The sequence below is a fragment of the Myxocyprinus asiaticus genome, chromosome 28 (assembly GCF_019703515.2).
Source record: "Myxocyprinus asiaticus isolate MX2 ecotype Aquarium Trade chromosome 28, UBuf_Myxa_2, whole genome shotgun sequence".
Lineage (NCBI taxonomy): Eukaryota > Metazoa > Chordata > Actinopteri > Cypriniformes > Catostomidae > Myxocyprinus > Myxocyprinus asiaticus.
This window is the reverse complement of record NC_059371.1, coordinates 42,420,110-42,438,377: the sequence shown is the minus strand read 5'-3', so window position 1 is coordinate 42,438,377 and position 18,268 is coordinate 42,420,110. Positions and strand designations below refer to the sequence as shown.

General features: G+C 43.5%; 1 protein-coding gene across 1 annotated transcript; it reads left to right on the top strand.

Moving 5' to 3' along the window:
- Positions 1 to 226: 226 nt before the first annotated feature.
- On the top strand, positions 227 to 17,755 carry LOC127418593 (oocyte zinc finger protein XlCOF22-like). The gene is made up of 4 exons (XM_051659228.1): positions 227 to 385; positions 595 to 777; positions 909 to 1,434; positions 14,538 to 17,755. The coding sequence occupies exons 1-4, from the start codon at positions 371 to 373 to the stop codon at positions 15,452 to 15,454; spliced, it is 1,641 nt and encodes a 546-aa protein (XP_051515188.1). The 5' UTR covers positions 227 to 370; the 3' UTR covers positions 15,455 to 17,755.
- Positions 17,756 to 18,268: the final 513 nt, after the last annotated feature.

The window sequence follows — 18,268 nt, the reverse complement described above, 5'->3', positions numbered from 1 at the left end:
TTAAACCTGTACACACACACACACCCACAAAACTCACTCCAGTCCACTAGTTGGTGTGAAAGCATCATAAATTGTTTTGCAAACCGCCATGAAACACGAGAAGAAGAAAGAGGAACTCACAGTTTAAACACTCAGTCGGTTCGTGTTTAATGTGTTTTTTTTTTTTTGGTAATTTGTGAGATTTATATTTGTTTTGATTTTTTTTTTTTTTTTTTTTTTTAATCGTAAACGAATCTTACTATCGTCTTATGTGGCGGTTTTGTGACGGACGCTTTAAAATATTCAGTTTCAGGAGAAATAAGCAGAAATATCTGAATATCATGATTAATTTCTAATATTTGAGCTCGTTAAATCAAGATGTAGATTTTAAATGAGTTCAATGAAGGTGATTATATGTCGAATAAAGCTCGTTATGGGTTAATATCCGAGAATATTCTGTCAGGAAAATGAAACCAAACACAAAAAACACAATTATATATACCAAGACACAAAGCTATTTTGTTTAACAGATCTGTTCTTGTGTGTGTAATTATAATAATGTTTTAGAGTTTGATGAATGTCAGTCCATTATAATGATGATGTTTTTGTGTTCAGATGTTCATCATGAGAGAGCAGGTGGATGTGATCTGCTGTAAATCAGTAGGAACTGATCTGTCCATGCTGGATATTGATGATTTCATCACAGAAATCTCTCAACTGAACAAAGAGGTGACGTCACTGAAGAAAGAGGTGACGTCACTGAACGCAAAGCTGAAGGAGAGAGATGACAGGTTACAGGTTAAACATTCATTTCATTCTTTACCTGTTTTGAGCGAGTTAAAGTTGAGATTGTAAGTTTCAAATGATGTGATATGACTGTGACTCTGTGATGATGAACGGTACAGATGTGATTGTGTTGTGTTTGTCAGGAGCTGGAAAAGGTTTCCTGTCAATCTTCAGTGTGTGTGACTGATGGGACCTCCACAGAATGTCAGGATTCAGTGTGGAGCGGCAGAGATCAGTCCACACCACAGCGACTGCTGGACAAACTCTCTGAACAGAGATCCAGAGACACACAGGACTCACAGCTCACTTTACTCTGTTCTACTGATGCTCAGGAGAGTGTGTGTGACAGTAATCAGGGTGATCAAACCTCCACAGTGTCTCTGACTTCTGTGTGTAACGCTGGAGAACAGCAGATGCTGAAGACACCAGTGAAGATTGAAGTGAAGCTGGAGAAGATAAAAGAAGAAAACACAGCAGAGGAACAACTGAGTGATGAAGATGATGATGAACAGCAGATGCTGCAGACACCAGTGAAGATTGAAGTGAAGCTGGTGGAGATAAAAGAAGAAAATACAACACAGGAACAACAGAGTGATGAAGATGATGATGATGAGACATCAACAGAGAAAGAACAGAGTGATGAAGATGATGAGGATTTCATTCCTTCAGGTATTTTTCTTTAATGTTGTTTTATATTTTTTTATGACTCTCGACTGTTATATCAAAATCTGTTACAGCAAAGGTGGTTTAATAACTCAAAAGTTCCCTGTTATTTTTATTGGCATTTTAGAAGTGATCTGTTGTCTTTTAAAAAGGTACATATTTTTATTTTTGTCAATTCTACTGAAATTTCAACTATACCATGGAAAAATTATGTTTTAAGCAATGGAAGAAGCAACATTAGTGGGGTTTGCTTCATTTCAGTACTTGTCACATATGTAACATTTTAGAAGTTACGTTTATTTCCTTTAAACAATATTAATTCAAATAAGTTGATATGAACAAATGGTCTCTCTTTAATTTAAACACCCATTATAATGCCCCATTCACACTGCAGGCGGCATTGTCTCTTGGTGTCGCACCACTTTGCGATCTGTGTTGCTGGTGGGCGTTCCTTCTGCTGCCGCCGCTCTAACGTTATTGGTGGACTGCACAACTTGCCATAGTAGCGTTTGGAATGCTGATTACAGATGATAATGCCGATAAAACTAAGATGTCATTCTAATTTGACAAGAAATCAGTTATTTTGCCTCTAATAATGCCCATTCTGCAGTGGAGAGCATTTTATAAAACCTGCAGCAGCGCTCAATGCATCATATCATTAAACAAGACAAAAGTTATATCAATATATGAATCAAACTCACTCAGAATGCCGACACGGTTTTCCACACATCATTTTATTAGCCCACATCCATGTATGTGGTTACAGACAAATTATATATAACAGTGAAATCACTCACAGAAACTTTTTACTTCTATCTCGACTCCAGTATCTCACTCACTACCTGGAGATGGATGACGTGACTCCTCCATCTTCACTCTCATTGGTAGTCGCTTGCGAATGTTGCTTGTCATTTGCGTAAAGTTGACATTTTCTCATCTTGTCTTGTTGGCGATCTCTGTCTCCAACGATTGCGACAGCTCCTATCGGAAGTCGCTGTGCTCCCATTGAAAATGAATGAGATCGTGTCGTTTCGTTGCGCGATGCCGCTGGTGGTGTGAACGGGGCTTATTGCGTTACAGACGTGACCGGTACGGACACAAATGCTGACTATTTTAATACTGCCAGTCAATTATTGACAGGTTGTAAAACAACAAGCATTTACACCTGCCGAGACGAGAAAAACAGCGGCAGCTGTGTTACACCGTATTCTGCTATACAAGTTCACGGGAAACTTTCAACGGTGGAAAACCAGACTTTTAAATATTACATTTTATAAATGCAATGACTGGAATTGTTCGTTTGAAGGGGGTACCAAACTGTGAATCCTGAATAAAACAGTTTGGTGAATACATGTTTACACGTTAGCTTCCACTCAGCTGACAAGCAATGAAAGTAGCTACGTGGTTAGCAAGTTAGCTATAAGCTCGTTGTCACGGAGAGTAAAAGATGAATCAGCATTGCTGAGTCAGGGTTAACGTTATATTAGTAATATTGAAAAGGGAAAATGATGGGGTCATTGTTTATTAACTTTCCAGTATGTATTTCACAAACTAGTTAGCAACTTACTGAGAAGACACCACTTAATTCTGCACCGTCTGTCAGCTCAGTCAGCTCTGTAAACAATGGAGTCCGCACATGCTCTGCTGGACGAACTACGTTATAACACCAATTCTGAAGCATTGTTTTCTGCATTATATGTTCTGAAAAAAGTTTTTATATCTGTGCATATCGGTAAACATACGCCGATACCGATATATCGGGGAAAGGCTAATATCGGCTGACCGATATCTCGGTCGGGCCCTAATATATATATATATATATATATATATATATATATATATATATATATATATATATATATATATATATTCTGTATATAGTCTTAAATAAACTGGCTTTTGCCTAGCACAAGCAAATATTTACCTTACAAAGTGTACAAAATACAAAACAAAGGACAAAAGCTTAACTTTCTATTCTAAATTTTTCTTGTTTCTGTACATCATCCATGTTGTCAATATTGTTGTGAGTTTCAGATGAAAAGCATGAATTTGCCCATTTGTGCAAGCAGCGTATGAAAAACGTTGAATTGGACTCTGATGATATCACTGATGTGTAACTTGGCTTGTACAGTAGGTGGGGATATTTTACTGTGATATGTGATGGTAGCTCAAGCTAAACTGCCTCTGGATACAAACGGAAAAACACTCTTTATTAATGCTCTGACATACAATAGATCGATCGCTTCATTACTTTTGGGAATGTAAACTTTACAAGGCAACTGGGTAGGGCTGCAACTAACGATCATTTTGATAATTGACTAATCTGACGATATTAGAATGATTATTCGACTATTCGGGCGATTATTGCAACGATTATTCATTAATTCCTAACCAACTTTTCAGCTTGTGCCTGAGTTAAAAGGTTGTATTAAACATGCTTACTAACAATAAAGAGGACAAAATCATCTTTTAAAAATATCTCTAAATGACATTCACTGAATTACAAGGAAAAGTTTTTTTTTATTAAGTTTAATTCAGTAAACAGTTCACTGCAAAAAAATCCTATTGTTATCAAGTGTTTTTATCTTGTTTTCAATTTTAATATATCTAAAAATACTTGAAACAAGATACATTTACTTGAGAAGCAACATTTAAGATATTTAGACTTGCTTTAAGAAAATGTATCTTAAATATATGTGTATTTTGTTTATTAGTGTATTTTTTCACTTCTGCGAGTGCAGTAAAGACAAAATATACTTATATTCAAGATCTGTTTTCTGAAAGCAAGTCTAAATATCTTATATGCTGCTTCTCAGGTGAATGCATCTTTTTTTTTAAAGGATTTTTAGATATTTGTTAATATTTTAAGTTTTAATATTCTATTTGGCGTTCCCTGATAACACATACAGTTGTGCTCAAAAGTTTGCATACCCTTGGAGAATTGGTAATATATGTACCATTTTTAAAGAAAACATGAGTGAGCAGGCAAAACACATTTCTTTTATTTCTTATGGGATTCATATTCAACTGTAGGTTATAACAGAATGGCACAATCATAAAACAAAACATGGCAATAAAGAAAAAAATGAAATGACCCCTGTTCAAAAGTCTGCATACCCTTAGTTCTTAATACTGTGTATTGCCCCCTTTAGCATCAATGACAGCGTGCAGTCTTTTGTAATAGTTGTCTATGAGGCCCCAAATTCGTGCAGGTGGTATAGCTGCCCGTTCGTCTTGGCAAAATGCCTCCAGGTCATGCAAAGTCTTTGGTCGTCTTGCATGAACTGCACATTTGAAATCTCCCCATAGTGGCTTGATGATATTAAGGTCAGGATACTGTGATGGCCACTCCAGAACCTTCACCTTTTTCTGCTGTAACCACTTGAGGGACAACTTGGCCTTGTGCTTGGGGTTGTAGTCGTGCCAGAAAGTCCAAGAGTGTCCCATGCGCAGCTTTCGTGCAGAAGAATGCAAATTGTCTGCCAGTATTTTCTGATAACATGCTGCATTCATCTTGCCATCAATTTTCACAAGATTCCCTGTGCCTTTAGAGCTTATACACCCCCAAAACATCAGTGGGCCACCACCATGCTTCACAGTGGGGATGGTATTCTTTTCACTATAGGCCTTGTTGACCCCTCTCCAAACATAGCGCTTATGGTTGTGACCATAAAGCTCTATTTTGGTCTCGTCACTCCAAATTACAGTGTGCCAGAAGTTGTGAGGCGTGTCAAGGTATTGTCGGGCATATTGTAACCGGGCTTTTTTTGTGGCATTGGCGCAGTAAAGGCTTCTTTCTGGCAACTCGACCATGCAGTTCATTTTTGTTCAAGTATCGTCATATTGTGCTCCTTGAAACAACCACGCCGTCTTTTTCCAGAGCAGCCTGTATTTCTCCTGAGGTTACCTGTGGGTTTTTCTTTGTATCCCGAAAATTCTTCTGGCAGTTGTGTCTGAAATCTTTCTTGGTCTACTTGACCATGGCTTGGTATCAGGAGATCCCCGAATTTTCCACTTCTTAATAAGTGATTGAACAGTACTGACTGGCATTTTCAAGGCTTTGGATATCTTTTTATATCCTTTTCCATCTTTATAAAGTTCCATTGCCTTGTTACGCAGGTCTTTTGACAGTTCTTTTCTGCTCCCCATGGCTCAGTATCTAGCCTGCTCAGTACATCCACGTGAGAGCAAACAAACTCATTGACTATTTATACACAGACACTAATTGCAATTTAAAAAACCACAGGTGTGGGAAATTAACTTTTAATTGCCATTTAAACCTGTGTGTCACATTGTGTGTCTGTAACAATGCCAAACATTCAAGGGTATGTAAACTTTTGATCAGGGCCATTAGGGCGATTTCTGTTATCATTATGATTTAAAAAGGAGCCAAACAACTATGTGATAATAAATGGCTTCATATGATCACTATCCTTATTTTTGCATGATCAGTAATATTTTCAAAATCAGTGCCAAAATTTCACAATTTCTGCCAGGGTATGCAAACTTCTGAGCACAACTGTATCTATATCCACAGTAAAACAAGTCCTATATCGACATATCCTGAAAGGCTGCTCAGCAAGGAAGAAGTCACTGCTCCAAAACCGCCATAAAAAGCCAGATTACAGTTTGCAAGTGCACATGGGGATGAAGATCTTTTTGGAGAAATTTCCTCTGGTCTGATGAAACAAATTTATCTTTAGAGAAATATCCTCTGGTCTGATGAAACAAAAATTGAATTGTTTGGCCATCGTTATGTTTGGATGAAAAAGGGTGAGGCTTGCAAACTGAAGAACACCATCCCAACCGTGAAGCATGGGGGTGGCAACATCATGTTGTAGAGGTGCTTTGCTGCAGGAGGGACTGGTGCACTTCACAAAATAGATGACATCATGAGAAAGGAAAATTATGTGGATATATTGAAGCAACATCTCAAGACATCAGCCAGGAATTTAAAGCGTGTTCGCGAATGGGTCTTCCAAATGGACAATGACCCCAAGCATACCTCCAAAGTTGTGGCAAAATGGCTTAAGGACAACAAAGTCAAGGTATTGGAGTGGCCATCACAAATCCCTGACCTCAATCCGATAGAAAATTTGTGGGTAGAACTGAAAAAGCATGTGCGAGCAAGGAGGCCTACAAACCAGACTCGCACCATTTCTGTCAGGAGGAATGGGCCAAAATTCCAGAAACTTATTGTGAGAAGCTTGTGGAAGGCTACTCAAAACGCTTGACCCACAGCACCGGGATTCTTTCACCATCCACCTCAAATTATATCTGTTTGTTTCTAATCCCCTTACAAATAGAAAGGCTACATGACTTTGAAGGCTTGATCTTCATCCTGGCCCATGCCAAAATCTCTTTTTAAGAGTCTGTTTGTACATGCAGCAGTCTGGAGAATACTTGTGACTTCATCCATAAAGCGCGCAGTGCTGGCAATCTCACCACAGATTGTGCATGGATTCCTCTGGCCATCTGTCTGGCACCAATTAGGATGATCTCATATGCAGCTTTGAACAGGATGGGAGAGAACATCCCATCGCAATCCCTTTTTCTAGTTGCTGCCATCCAGTTATGTACTCCTGTGTTGCGTGACATATTTTCAGGTCCTCATAGTAACTATCTACCAAGCTCTTAATACACTGTGGTACATACAAAAAAAACCTCCAGTGCATAGCTAACGAGCTGGTGTGGAACCGATCCATAGGCATTTGTCAGGTCCAGTCAGACTACATGGAGGTCTTGTCTCTCTTGGAAGACTGGATCTGCTTCCATATTGTTGACGCATGCTCCATACATCCAGGAAAACCTAGTACACCTGCCTTATGGCAGCTTGTGTCTATGTATCCATTCTTCAGAAGGTAATCAGACATCTTCCTTGCTACCACCAAAAAGAAAAATTTTCCCTCACATTCAGTGGAGCAATACTCCTAAACTGACTTATGTTGGTGGATTCCTGTTCTTTGGGTATGAAGATGGCCACTGTCCTTCGCCATTCCAGGGGTATGCACTGCTTCTTCCAGGCAACTCTCAGTTTCCATAACAGTTTAAGAACTGTTGGGCACCACTTATACAACCTATAAGGTATCCCGTTTGGGCCCGGGGCTGAAGTTGCCCTGGCTTTTTCTACCACTTGCCTTATCTCACTCAACTTGGGTGGAGCTACATCAATCCCACTACTGGCTCCGCTGGCTGTGGAACATATCCAGGTGAGCCCAGTGGGCTGTCTTTATGGGGATCCCCTTGTTGTTCTTTCATGTGATCTTCTAGATCTTGCTTTAGCATCACCAGCTTTCCACTCTTCTCTTTGAGAATATTTCCTGCAACTTTAAAAGGATCCTTGACAAATTTCATCCTTTCATGCTCCTCCACTGTCTAATTCTCTCTACCCTCCTAGCCCTTATTCTATCCCACAATACCTTCAAGCCCTCCTTCTCCTGCTCATCTGCTCTTCTCCATGCCTTGCGAAGCTGCCTCCACTCTTTCACCAGCTGAAGTATTTCCTTTTCTCTCCTACCCATCACCCTGGGCCCACCCTTCTTCATTGACACTTCCCCAAATCTACCTACACATTCTTCATAAACAATGTCACTAAACATATTAAGCTTGGCTTCCACCCTTTTGCTGGGTGCATTCTCCAAGGAGGAGCACAGGTCTTGATCTAGTCTGCTCCAGGCTTCATTATCGTCAAATCTTGGCCAATTAATTAATTTCCTTCTCCTTGGCTCCTATTCATTGTCTTGCCTTCCCCCTCTTGTCTGTGGGTTAACAGTTGTATCCTCCTGCTGTTCACTTCGCGGGCATGATTTAACCTGGTGGCGGTACTGGTCTTCTTGGTGACCCTCCACAACAGTGGATTCAGTAGCGCTGTTGTGCTCAACCGAGCTCTGTATCCTTCTTGTCTGACATGCTGCTGCAGTGCAAGGTTTTGTCTGGCTGTTCCCGCCACATTTCACCCTTCCTTGATGAATCCATATATACATACACTGATCAGCCACAACATTAAAACCACCTGCCTAATATTGTGTAGGTCCCCCTCGTGCCGCCAAAACAGCGCCAACCCGCATCTCAGAATAGCTATTCTTCTAATGAGCATAGATATACATAGCACACACGCATTTTGGGTAAAATAGTACGTTTTCTATGATATTAAACTACTTTTTATCAATGCTTTTACATATTGAATGGATTGTGAGGATATTTATAATCGTTATGGTTACTGGTGTAACCTCCGTTCCCTGATGGAGGGAACGAGACATTGGTGTCGATGTAGTGACATTAGGGGTCACTCTTGGGAGCCCGAGACACCTCTGGTCTTTGATTAAAAGGCCAATGAAAATTGGCGAGTGGTATTTGCATGCCACTCCCCCGGACATACGGGTATAAAAGGAGCTGGTATGCAACCACTCATTCAGGTTTTACGCTGAGGAGCCGATATAAGGTCCGGCCATTTCAGCGGGTAGTTCAGCGTTGTGGCAGGAGGGACCAACGTCTCGTTCCCTCCATCAGGGAATGGAGGTTACACCAGTAACCATGATGTTCCCTATCTGTCACTCACTCGACGTTGGTGTTGATGTAGTGATACTAGGGGTCCCTATACAAAACGCCACAAGGCTGAACGGTGTTACGTGAACTGGCGGTGTGTGGTGGGCAGACTTACTGTGTGCCTCATAGCCAGCACATCAGGTCGACACGTAACATCCCCAACACAGTTATGAGTGTCGAACGGCCCTTTTTGGGGACAAGTTGACTACCCAAAGACAGGCTTAACCCAGTCATGGCCTCTTTTCCCCTTCTTTTTTTCCACTCCCTAAAAAAGAAGGGGGATTATCCGACTGGGCCGCCAGGTCTAGTCGGGGGGTGTCCCTCCCAAGGGGAAGACACCGCGGAGACCACACCTCGCCCCAAGAGAGGGGGGGATATTTAAGTGGAAAAATACGTCACATGGTCTTTCCAACCATGTGGAGAGCCTTCAAGGTAGATCCTGCCCAATGGGGGAGGAGTTACTACAAACATGGAGACTGGGGCAGAGGGGCTCTGCCCATGGAAGACGCAGTTTGCCAGCAGGGAAACGAACTAGCAGAAGATATAGATCGCATGGGGTTTAGCCTTACAGGGAACCACCACATGCGGAGCACCTACCCCAGAACAGGGCTCTTAGTTAGCGCGTGTACTGGGCCAGCAGTGAGTCTCTCCGAAAACTCGACTGCCACAGGGCTCGGAGGAAGTCAAACAGGGAACAAATTTTTTTTTGAACATTACTGGGAATTAACGGCGCACGTCTTCAGCTCAAATGGAGGTGAAAGGCGCTATGTGCAAGCGATACACCTGGCCAGCTATCCCGGGCTTATCTGCTTGTGTTGCGTGCCATTACCTGGGACGAAACCGGTTCCACCCGGAGGTTGAAGAACCTTGCAAAGGTGTTGTGTGTTGCCCAGCCCGCTGCTCTGCAAATGTCTGTTAGAGAGGCACCTCTGGCCAGGGCCCAAGAAGCCGCTACACCACAGGTAGAATGGGCTCGTAGCCCTACCGGGGGCGGCATGTTTTGGGCGAGAAATGCCATGGTTATGGCGTCAACGAGCCAGTGGGCGATCCTCTGCTTGGAGACAGCACTTCCTTTCCGTTGTGCACCAAAGCAGACAAAGAGCTGCTCAGAGATTCTAAAGCTCTGCGTGTGATCCAAATAGATGCGTAAAGCGCGCACTGGACACAGCAATGACAGGGCTGGGTCTGCCTCCTCCTGGGGCAGCGCTTGCAGGTTCACCACCTGGTCCCTAAAAGGGGTGGTGGGAACCTTGGGCACATAGCCCGGTCGGGGTCTCAGGATCACGTGAGAATAGCCCGGACTGAACTCCAGGCACGTTTCGCTGACAGAGAACGCTTGCAGGTCACCTACCCTCTTGATGGAAGTGAGCGCAGTCAGGAGGGCAGTCTTCAGGGAGAGTGCCTTAAGCTCGACTGACTGCAAAGGCTCAAAGGGGGCTCTCTGTAGGCCCTGAAGAACTACGGAAAGATCCCATGAGGGAACGAGGGGCAGTCTGGAGGGATTCAGCCTCCTAGCGCCTCTTAGGAACCTGATGATCAGGTCGTGCTTCCCTAAGGACTTACCATCAACTGCGTCGTGGTGTGCTGCTATGGCAGCAACGTACACCTTCAAGGTGGAAGGGGACAGCCTCCCTTCCAACCTCTCCTGCAGGAAGGAAAGCACTGATCCGACTGTGCATCTCTGGGGGTCTTTGTGTCGAGAAGAACACCACTTAGCGAACAGACGCCACTTCAAGGCATACAGGCGCCTCGTAGAGGGGGCCCTAGCCTGAGTGATCGTGTCTACCACCGCGGGTGGTAGGCCACCTAGGTCTTCCGCGTCCCGTCCAGGGACCAGACATGGAGATTCCAGAGGTCTGGGCGCGGGTGCCAGAGGGTGCCCCGTCCCTGAGAAAGAAGGTCCTTCCTCAGGGGAATTTGCCAGGGGGGAGCTGTCACGAGGAGCGTGAGGTCCGAGAACCATGTCTGGGTGGGCCAGTAGGGTGCTACCAGGACGACCTGCTCCTCGTCCTCCCTGACCTTGCACAGAGTCTGTGCAAGTAGGCTCACTGGGGGAAACGCTTATTTGCGAATGCCAGGGGGCCAGCTGTGTGCAGCGCGTCTATGCCGAGAGGAGCCTCGGTGAGGGTGTACCAGAGTGGGCAGTGGGATGATTCTTGGTAGGCGAACAGGTCCACCTGTGCCTGACCGAATCGACTCCAAATCAGCTGGACCACCTGGGGGTGGAGTCTCCACTCTCCCCTGCGGGAAACCTGCCGTGACAGCGCGTCCGCTGTAGCGTTGAGGTTGCCCGGGATATGAGTGGCTCGCAGCGACTTGAGGTGCTGCTGACTCCGGAGGAGGAGATGGCGGGCGAGTTGTGACATACAGCGGGAGCGCAGACCGCCTTGGCGGTTGACATATGCTACCGCTGCTGTGCTGTCCATCCGAACTAGCACGTGCTTGCCCTGGATCAACGGCCGGAAGCTCCGCAGGGCAAGCAGAATTGCCAGTAACTCGAGGCAGTTGATGTGCCAACGCAGCCGTGGACCTGTCCAGAGGCCGGTGGCTGCATGCCCGTTGCAAACAGCGCCCCAGCCCATCTTGGAAGCGTCTGTCGTGACCACGACGCGCCTGGATACCAGTTCTAAGGGAAAACACTGGTCGTAGAAATGAGAGGTCGGTCCAAGGGCTGAAGACGGTGACAGACCGGTGTAATGGCCACGCGGTGTGTCCCGTGGTGCCATGCCCGTCTCGGGACTCGAGTCTGGAGCCAGTGCTGAAGCGGCCTCATATGCATCAACCCGAGTGGGGTGGCCACCGCCGAGGATGCCATATGCCCCAGGAGCCTCTGAAAAAGTTTCAGTGGAACCGCTGTTTTCAGTTTGAACGCCTTCAAACAGGCCAGCACTGACTGGGTGCGCTCGTTCGTAAGGCGCGCCGTCAAAGAGACTGAGTCCAGCTCCAATTCGAGAAAAGAGATGCTCTGAACGGGGAGGAGCTTGCTCTTTTCCCAGTTGACCCGAAGCCCTAGTCGGCTGAGGTGTGAGAGCACCAGGTCCCTGTGTGCGCATAACACGTCTCGAGAGTGAGCTAAGATTAGCCAGTCATCGAGATAGTTGAGAATGCGAATGCCCACCTCCTTTAACAGGGCAAGGGCAGCCTCTGCGATCTTAGTAAAGACGCGAGGAGACAGGGACAGGCCGAAAGGGAGGGCTTTGTACTGATACGCCTGACCTTCGAACACGAATCGCAGGAAGGGTCTGTGTCGAGGAAGGATCAAAACGTGAAAGTACACATCCTTCGGGTCTACCGCCGTGAACCAATCTTGATGCCGGACGCTTGCTAGAATGCGTCTTTGCGTCAGCATCTTGAACGGGAGTCTGTGTAAAGCCCAGTCCAGTACTCGCAGGTCCAAGATTGGCCGCAACCCACCGCCTTTTTTCGGTACGATGAAGTAGGGACTGTAAAACCCTTTCTTCATCTCGGCTGGAGGGACAGGTTCTATCGCGCCCTTCAGTAGGAGGGTAGCGATCTCTGCGCGCAGGGTGACAGCGTTTTCGCCCTTAACCAAGGTGAAGTGAATACCACTGAACCCGGGCGGGCGCCTGGCGAACTGAATCGCATAGCCGAGTCGGACGGTCCGGACCAGCCACCGCGATGGATTGGAAAACGCAAGCCATGCATCCAAATTCCGCGCGAGGGGGACCAAGGGGGACCAAGGGGGACCAAGGGGGACCAAGGGGGACAACGTCATCGGACGTACCGGCAGGTGGGCCCTCGCGGCGGGGCGGAGCGCGAGGTGCCACAGCTCGTCGTGGCCGTGCTGAGTCTAGGGACATCGAAGCACTTACCTGGCTCCTTGTGACCACCCCTGGAACAGCTTGAGACGGGGAAGGAAGGGGCCTGTCCTCGTAACCCGTGGAGGCTGCCACATCGGGGGTGGCTGTGTGCCACAGCTGGGCGCTCAGGGGCGGAAAGGGCACCGCTGGAGCGCCAGACCTGCAAGAAAAAACCCGAGGACTGTAGTCGTGACGACCGTACACACCGGGTATGTGACCAAGGGAGGAAGGAAGCTGCTCTTTTGCTGAACTGTTGGGTACCGCAGCCACTTGGGCGTGCGGCAAAATCAAACAAAAAGGCAACAAAAGATTTTCCACCCGGCCCTCCACCGGGGGATGGAGTGGTCTTTCTACCAGCTCCACGTAAGTGGGTTCCCTCGTCCCTGGGTTGCCCGTCTCAGGGGCGCTTCGAGGACCTCCGTGGGGTCTTCGGCGCCGGCTGTGAGATGGGTGACGTCGGCTTCCTGCGCCCTTGGCGACGAGCAGACGGGGTGCGGGATCTTGAGCCGCACCGGGGCAGGATGTGCCGGATTGCTTCCGTCTGCTGCTTTACCGTTTCAGAGATTTCATGTTACGTTAAATGAGATCAAACGACCATTCGACAACGCATATTTTTTTCGACAATTTTTTATTGTCGATGTTGTCGATAATGTCAACTAATCATTTCAGCCCTTTGTAATATTAAGCTTGGAATTTTTGTGAAAACATTCAAATACTCAGTAAATATCTAACATACGAAGCAGTACATTTAACATGGATACTCGCACGTGTCTGTTGAGACATTACTGTCAGGTAGTTGGCACTGCATCAACTTTTAAGTCTCTCTGCAAAGCCTGCATCGAACTGTGTTTTGTTTGAAAAAGAATCCACAGTAAAATGAAGCAAACAAACAAACACTGTCTTACTGACTTGATCCGGGACTTTATTAAAAATAAACGTCAGCCACTCTTTCCTCATATTAGGATCATTAGGAATCAAATGCAAAGAGTCTGTTTTCCACAACCTGGCACTGCACAACATTTTGTATACTTGTAAACTTTGCAGGCATCTCAAACCTCTTGTTGCTCCAATTATCCCTGTGTTTCTCCCTGCCGTGCCGACTCTTATCACCGCTCTAACCGCGAACCTGTGGGCGGGCCAAAGAGGTAATGAACAAGTAGGTATTGATCTGTTTATGCTGAGGCAGACTTGTGCTGATGTATTCATCTCTATTATGTAATAGACATGAGGAAGTAGAAAACGAGTCGTTTAGGAATATGGGTTTCAATAAAGCCTTTTTTTGGACTAACGAATAAGTTCTGAAACTTACAGTATGTTTTATAGTACTATGACCACTTATATTTCAAAAGATCAAGGACAATTTGATTTCTCAATGCATGACACCTTTAATGTTTCCAAAATATTAAAAGCTCTTCAGGGACAATGACTCTGGATCAGGATTTCTGCATAAAGCCATAATTTGTTCTTTTATGTTCATGACATCATAGGAATAGTTCACCAAAAAATTATAATTGTCATCATGTACTCTCCCTCATGTTATTCCCAACTTGTATAACTTTCTTTCTGTGACTATAGCTCACATTTAATATGAATGACTATAATCATGAAATGCAGTAATCAGCCAGAATTGATGCAGAATTAATGGACGCTTGTTGTGATTCTGCCATTAAGTTAGTATTCAATTTTATTTATTTTACGTTTGTCCCTTTTGAAATGATTTCTGTTAATTTATTCATTGTGTAGAGCTGATGGAAGAGCAAGAGGAACATCAAGAACTGAATGAAGTGGAGGAGAAACATCAGTATCAGAAACATCATGATTTTATAACTGGAGAAAACTCAAAGAGTGGCTCAAAGACTGAAAATAATTTCTCACCAAAAAAGACTCAAAGAAGAGCAGCCAAAAATACTTTCACCTGCTCCCAGTGTGGAAAGAGTTTCACATTTAAAAACCAGCTTAATAAACACATGAGAGTTCATACTGGAGAGAAGCCTTACACATGTCAACAGTGTGGAAAGGGTTTTGCACGTAAAGAATGTATTCATGTACACAAAAGTGTTCACGCTGGAGAGAGACCTAACATGTGCCATCAGTGTGGAAAGAGTTTCACATTTAAAAGCCAGCTTAATAAACACATGAGAGTTCATACTGGAGAGAAGCCTTACACATGTCAACAGTGTGGAAAGAGTTTTGCACGTAAAGAATGTCTTCATGTACACACAAGAGTTCACACTGGAGAGAGACCTTACACGTGCCATCAGTGTGGGAAAAGTTTTGCATATGCACACCATCTCAAGAATCATCTCCACCGTCACTCTGGAGAAAAAACATTTGAATGTGATCAGTGTGGTAAAACATTTGTGGTAATTTCAGGCCTAAAACAACATCTGAAAACTCACACAAAAGAGAAGCCTTACAAGTGTTCTTTTTGTGGAAAGAGTTTTGCACACGTGTCCTATTTTAAAGAACACCAGAAAATTCATACCGGTGTGGCGGCTCATATGTGCTTTGAATGTGGGAAGATCTTTATTACAGCCGGCATCTTGAAAAAGCACCAAAGTATTCATACTGGAGAAAAACCTTACAAGTGCTCACACTGTGGAAAGAGTTTCACTCGGTCAGACAACCTAAAAAAACATGAAAGAATCCATACTGGATAGTCTTGTCTAATTGGCTAGTTGCACAAGATGCCGCCTGTGAGCTTTCACTACACGACCGTGCATGTTTACGTCCGGTTGTATGAGCGCTCATTGAAACTGAGTGAGAACACGCGGTGTGAGCGTGGTGTAAGCGGGGCTTTATTGTTGTTTTGAGAAGAGACTTCCAAAGGAGACTTGGTTGAGACCTGCATGAGCATGTTTACAAGTAAAGAAAGAAATGAGAGTGGTTTATCGGTGAAGGTAGATAGCATTCACTTTACATTGTTGTGTGCCTCAACCAGCAGCGACGAGCCGACCAGCGGTATGAAGTAAATAGTGTTAAAATTGTAGGTAACACTTTACAGTAAGGTTCTGTACATCAACATGCAATAGCTAACATGAAATATAGATTAAAGAAAGTTATAGAGAAACATCCCGCACCATGGTACATTGATCACACTCATGCTCTCAAGGGAGCAGCTTGGAAAAACAAGTGTAAGTGGAAGAATACAAAAGTAGAGGTATTTCTCTGTGTAAGGAAAGATAGTGTCTTTAACTACAGAAACTGCCAGGTCTGCATATTTGAAAAAAACTCATAGAAAATAACCACAACAATCCTAGGTGTTTATTCAGTACTGTGGCTAAATTGGTTAAGAATAAAATTTTGTTTGAACCAGATATTCCATCGCAACTAAATCGAATCATCAGAAACAAAACTGGAATTCCGTCTGCCACAGCACCCCAGAAGACTAAAATTATTACCTAAGAGCAACTTCAATCCTTTGCTGTTATAGGTCAGGAAGAGCTAACAAAAATGATCAAAACATCAAAATCAACAACATACATGTTAGACCCAATACTGGTGTTTTCTGGAATCTCAGAAGCTCTTAATATTATTAACTTATTATTCTCAGGTCATGTCCCAAGAAACTTTAAACTGGCAGTTATCAAACCGCTTATCAAGAAACCACAGCTTGATCCAGGAGAATTGGCTAATTATAGACTGATTTCAAATCTCCCGGTTATGTCAAAAATACTAGAAAATGTAGTGTCCTCCCAACTATGTTAATTTTTACAGAGAAGTTGTATATATGAAGAATTTCAGTCAGGATTTAGGCCCCATCATTGTACAGAGACTGCACTTATCAGAGTTACAAATTTAATAGTGATTTAATAAATAAACTTAAGTTGGTTCAAAATGCAGCAGGTAGAGTGCTAAATAGAACCAAGGAATATGATTATATCAGCCCCATTTTATCGTCATTACATTGGCTACCTGTTAAGTTTCGTTTTAATTTAAAAATTCTGTTAATTACTTACAAAGCTTTGAATGGTCTAGCTCCAAAGTACTTAAGTGACCTTCTATCATGCTATAATCCATCACACTCACTACGATCGCAAAACTCTAGCCTATTTACAGAGAATACCAAAATCCACAAAATTTGGGAGATCATTTCCATATTCGGCTCCTAAACTATGGAATAGTCTTCCCAGCAGCGTTTGGAACTCAGATGCACTCTCTCAGTTTAAGTCTAGACTAATGACTTATCTATTTAGCCAGGCACACCCCTAATATATCCCTCAATTCATAGTTATGCTGCTTTAGTTAGGTCTGCCACAACCGGAAACACTTATCTTATTCTTTAATCCTGCTTTAAAGTGAATGGCGTCTACGCTAATTTTATTCTATTTCTTTCACTGTCTGAAGCATGGATTTAAAATGGAGTTCACCAAAATTACCTGCCATAAGCTTTCCAACTGGACTGCGATTTTCCTCACTGAATTATACCTATATCAGCTTGGTGAAAGGAGGGACAACAATCTTGGAAATGAAGAACTACATAGAAAAGGAATTAACCACTAACAAAATCCTTAATCGGCCAAAAATCAAAGGACAATGCATCTACGTGTATTTCCTTAGTTAATTTGGGATGACTTCAAAGACTTTAACACTAAAACTTATAGTTCATAAAAAATCATTTTGTTTAACCACTGACCCACAACACCTACTTAGTTTACTAATTTTAACCACTAATAGTTCTAAACATAACTAATATTGGCACTATATTCATACATTTTCTGTTATAGCATAATTTCATGTACAGCTGCTTTGAAACAACGCATGTTGTGAAAAGCACTATACAAATAAATTTGACTTGACTGGATTGGTCAGTTGGGGCAGTCTGCAGACAAGTATGTTTGCAAAAGAAGTGTTAAACTTTATAATTGTCTGTTGACCCGAGCAAGCTTAGCTGTGCTGGGTTTATGTCTCGTGTCACTGCCCACTCTTTGTTTTCACATGATAAAATAATTTCAATTCAATTTTACTTGTTTTATTTTTTTTTGTGTAATTCAACCAATTCCACACAGGGTCTGAAATTAACATCCACCAAGCACCAATTTATCCAGACAATTTCGCAGCTTTCCCTATCCATCGGTTTCTGTGTCAACTTAGAAAGTAATGTAACATGTTCAAGTTTTGTGCTCTAGAAGGCTCTGTATGCCCACAGTCAAGATCGCTGGTGTTTCAAGAGAACGAATGGCTCTGCTGTTACAGCTTGAATCATTTTAGAGTAATAGCCAGCTAGTTTCCTGCTGCTCATCGATAATAACCTCAGTAAGCTGTAAATCTAGCTGCAAGATTGATTTGAAGTTATGTCTTATTCATAAATGCTTCCTCTAAAAAAAATCAAATAAAAATACTGGAACTAAATTATTTTCATGACGTTCGGTTCCACTGATGTGGACAGAACACTGTATTAAGTACTCTGACAGTATTTCCTATGCTACACTTCAGCAACACTGCTTCAAAATCTTATGCATTACCAGGTACTC

Bases quoted from the DNA above. Each gene is read 5' to 3' on its own strand.
- LOC127418593 (XM_051659228.1), top strand. The intron at 778-908 runs GTTAAACATTCA...TGTGTTTGTCAG, and splicing joins AGAGAGATGACAGGTTACAG to GAGCTGGAAAAGGTTTCCTG. The intron at 1,435-14,537 runs GTATTTTTCTTT...TTCATTGTGTAG, and splicing joins TGAGGATTTCATTCCTTCAG to AGCTGATGGAAGAGCAAGAG.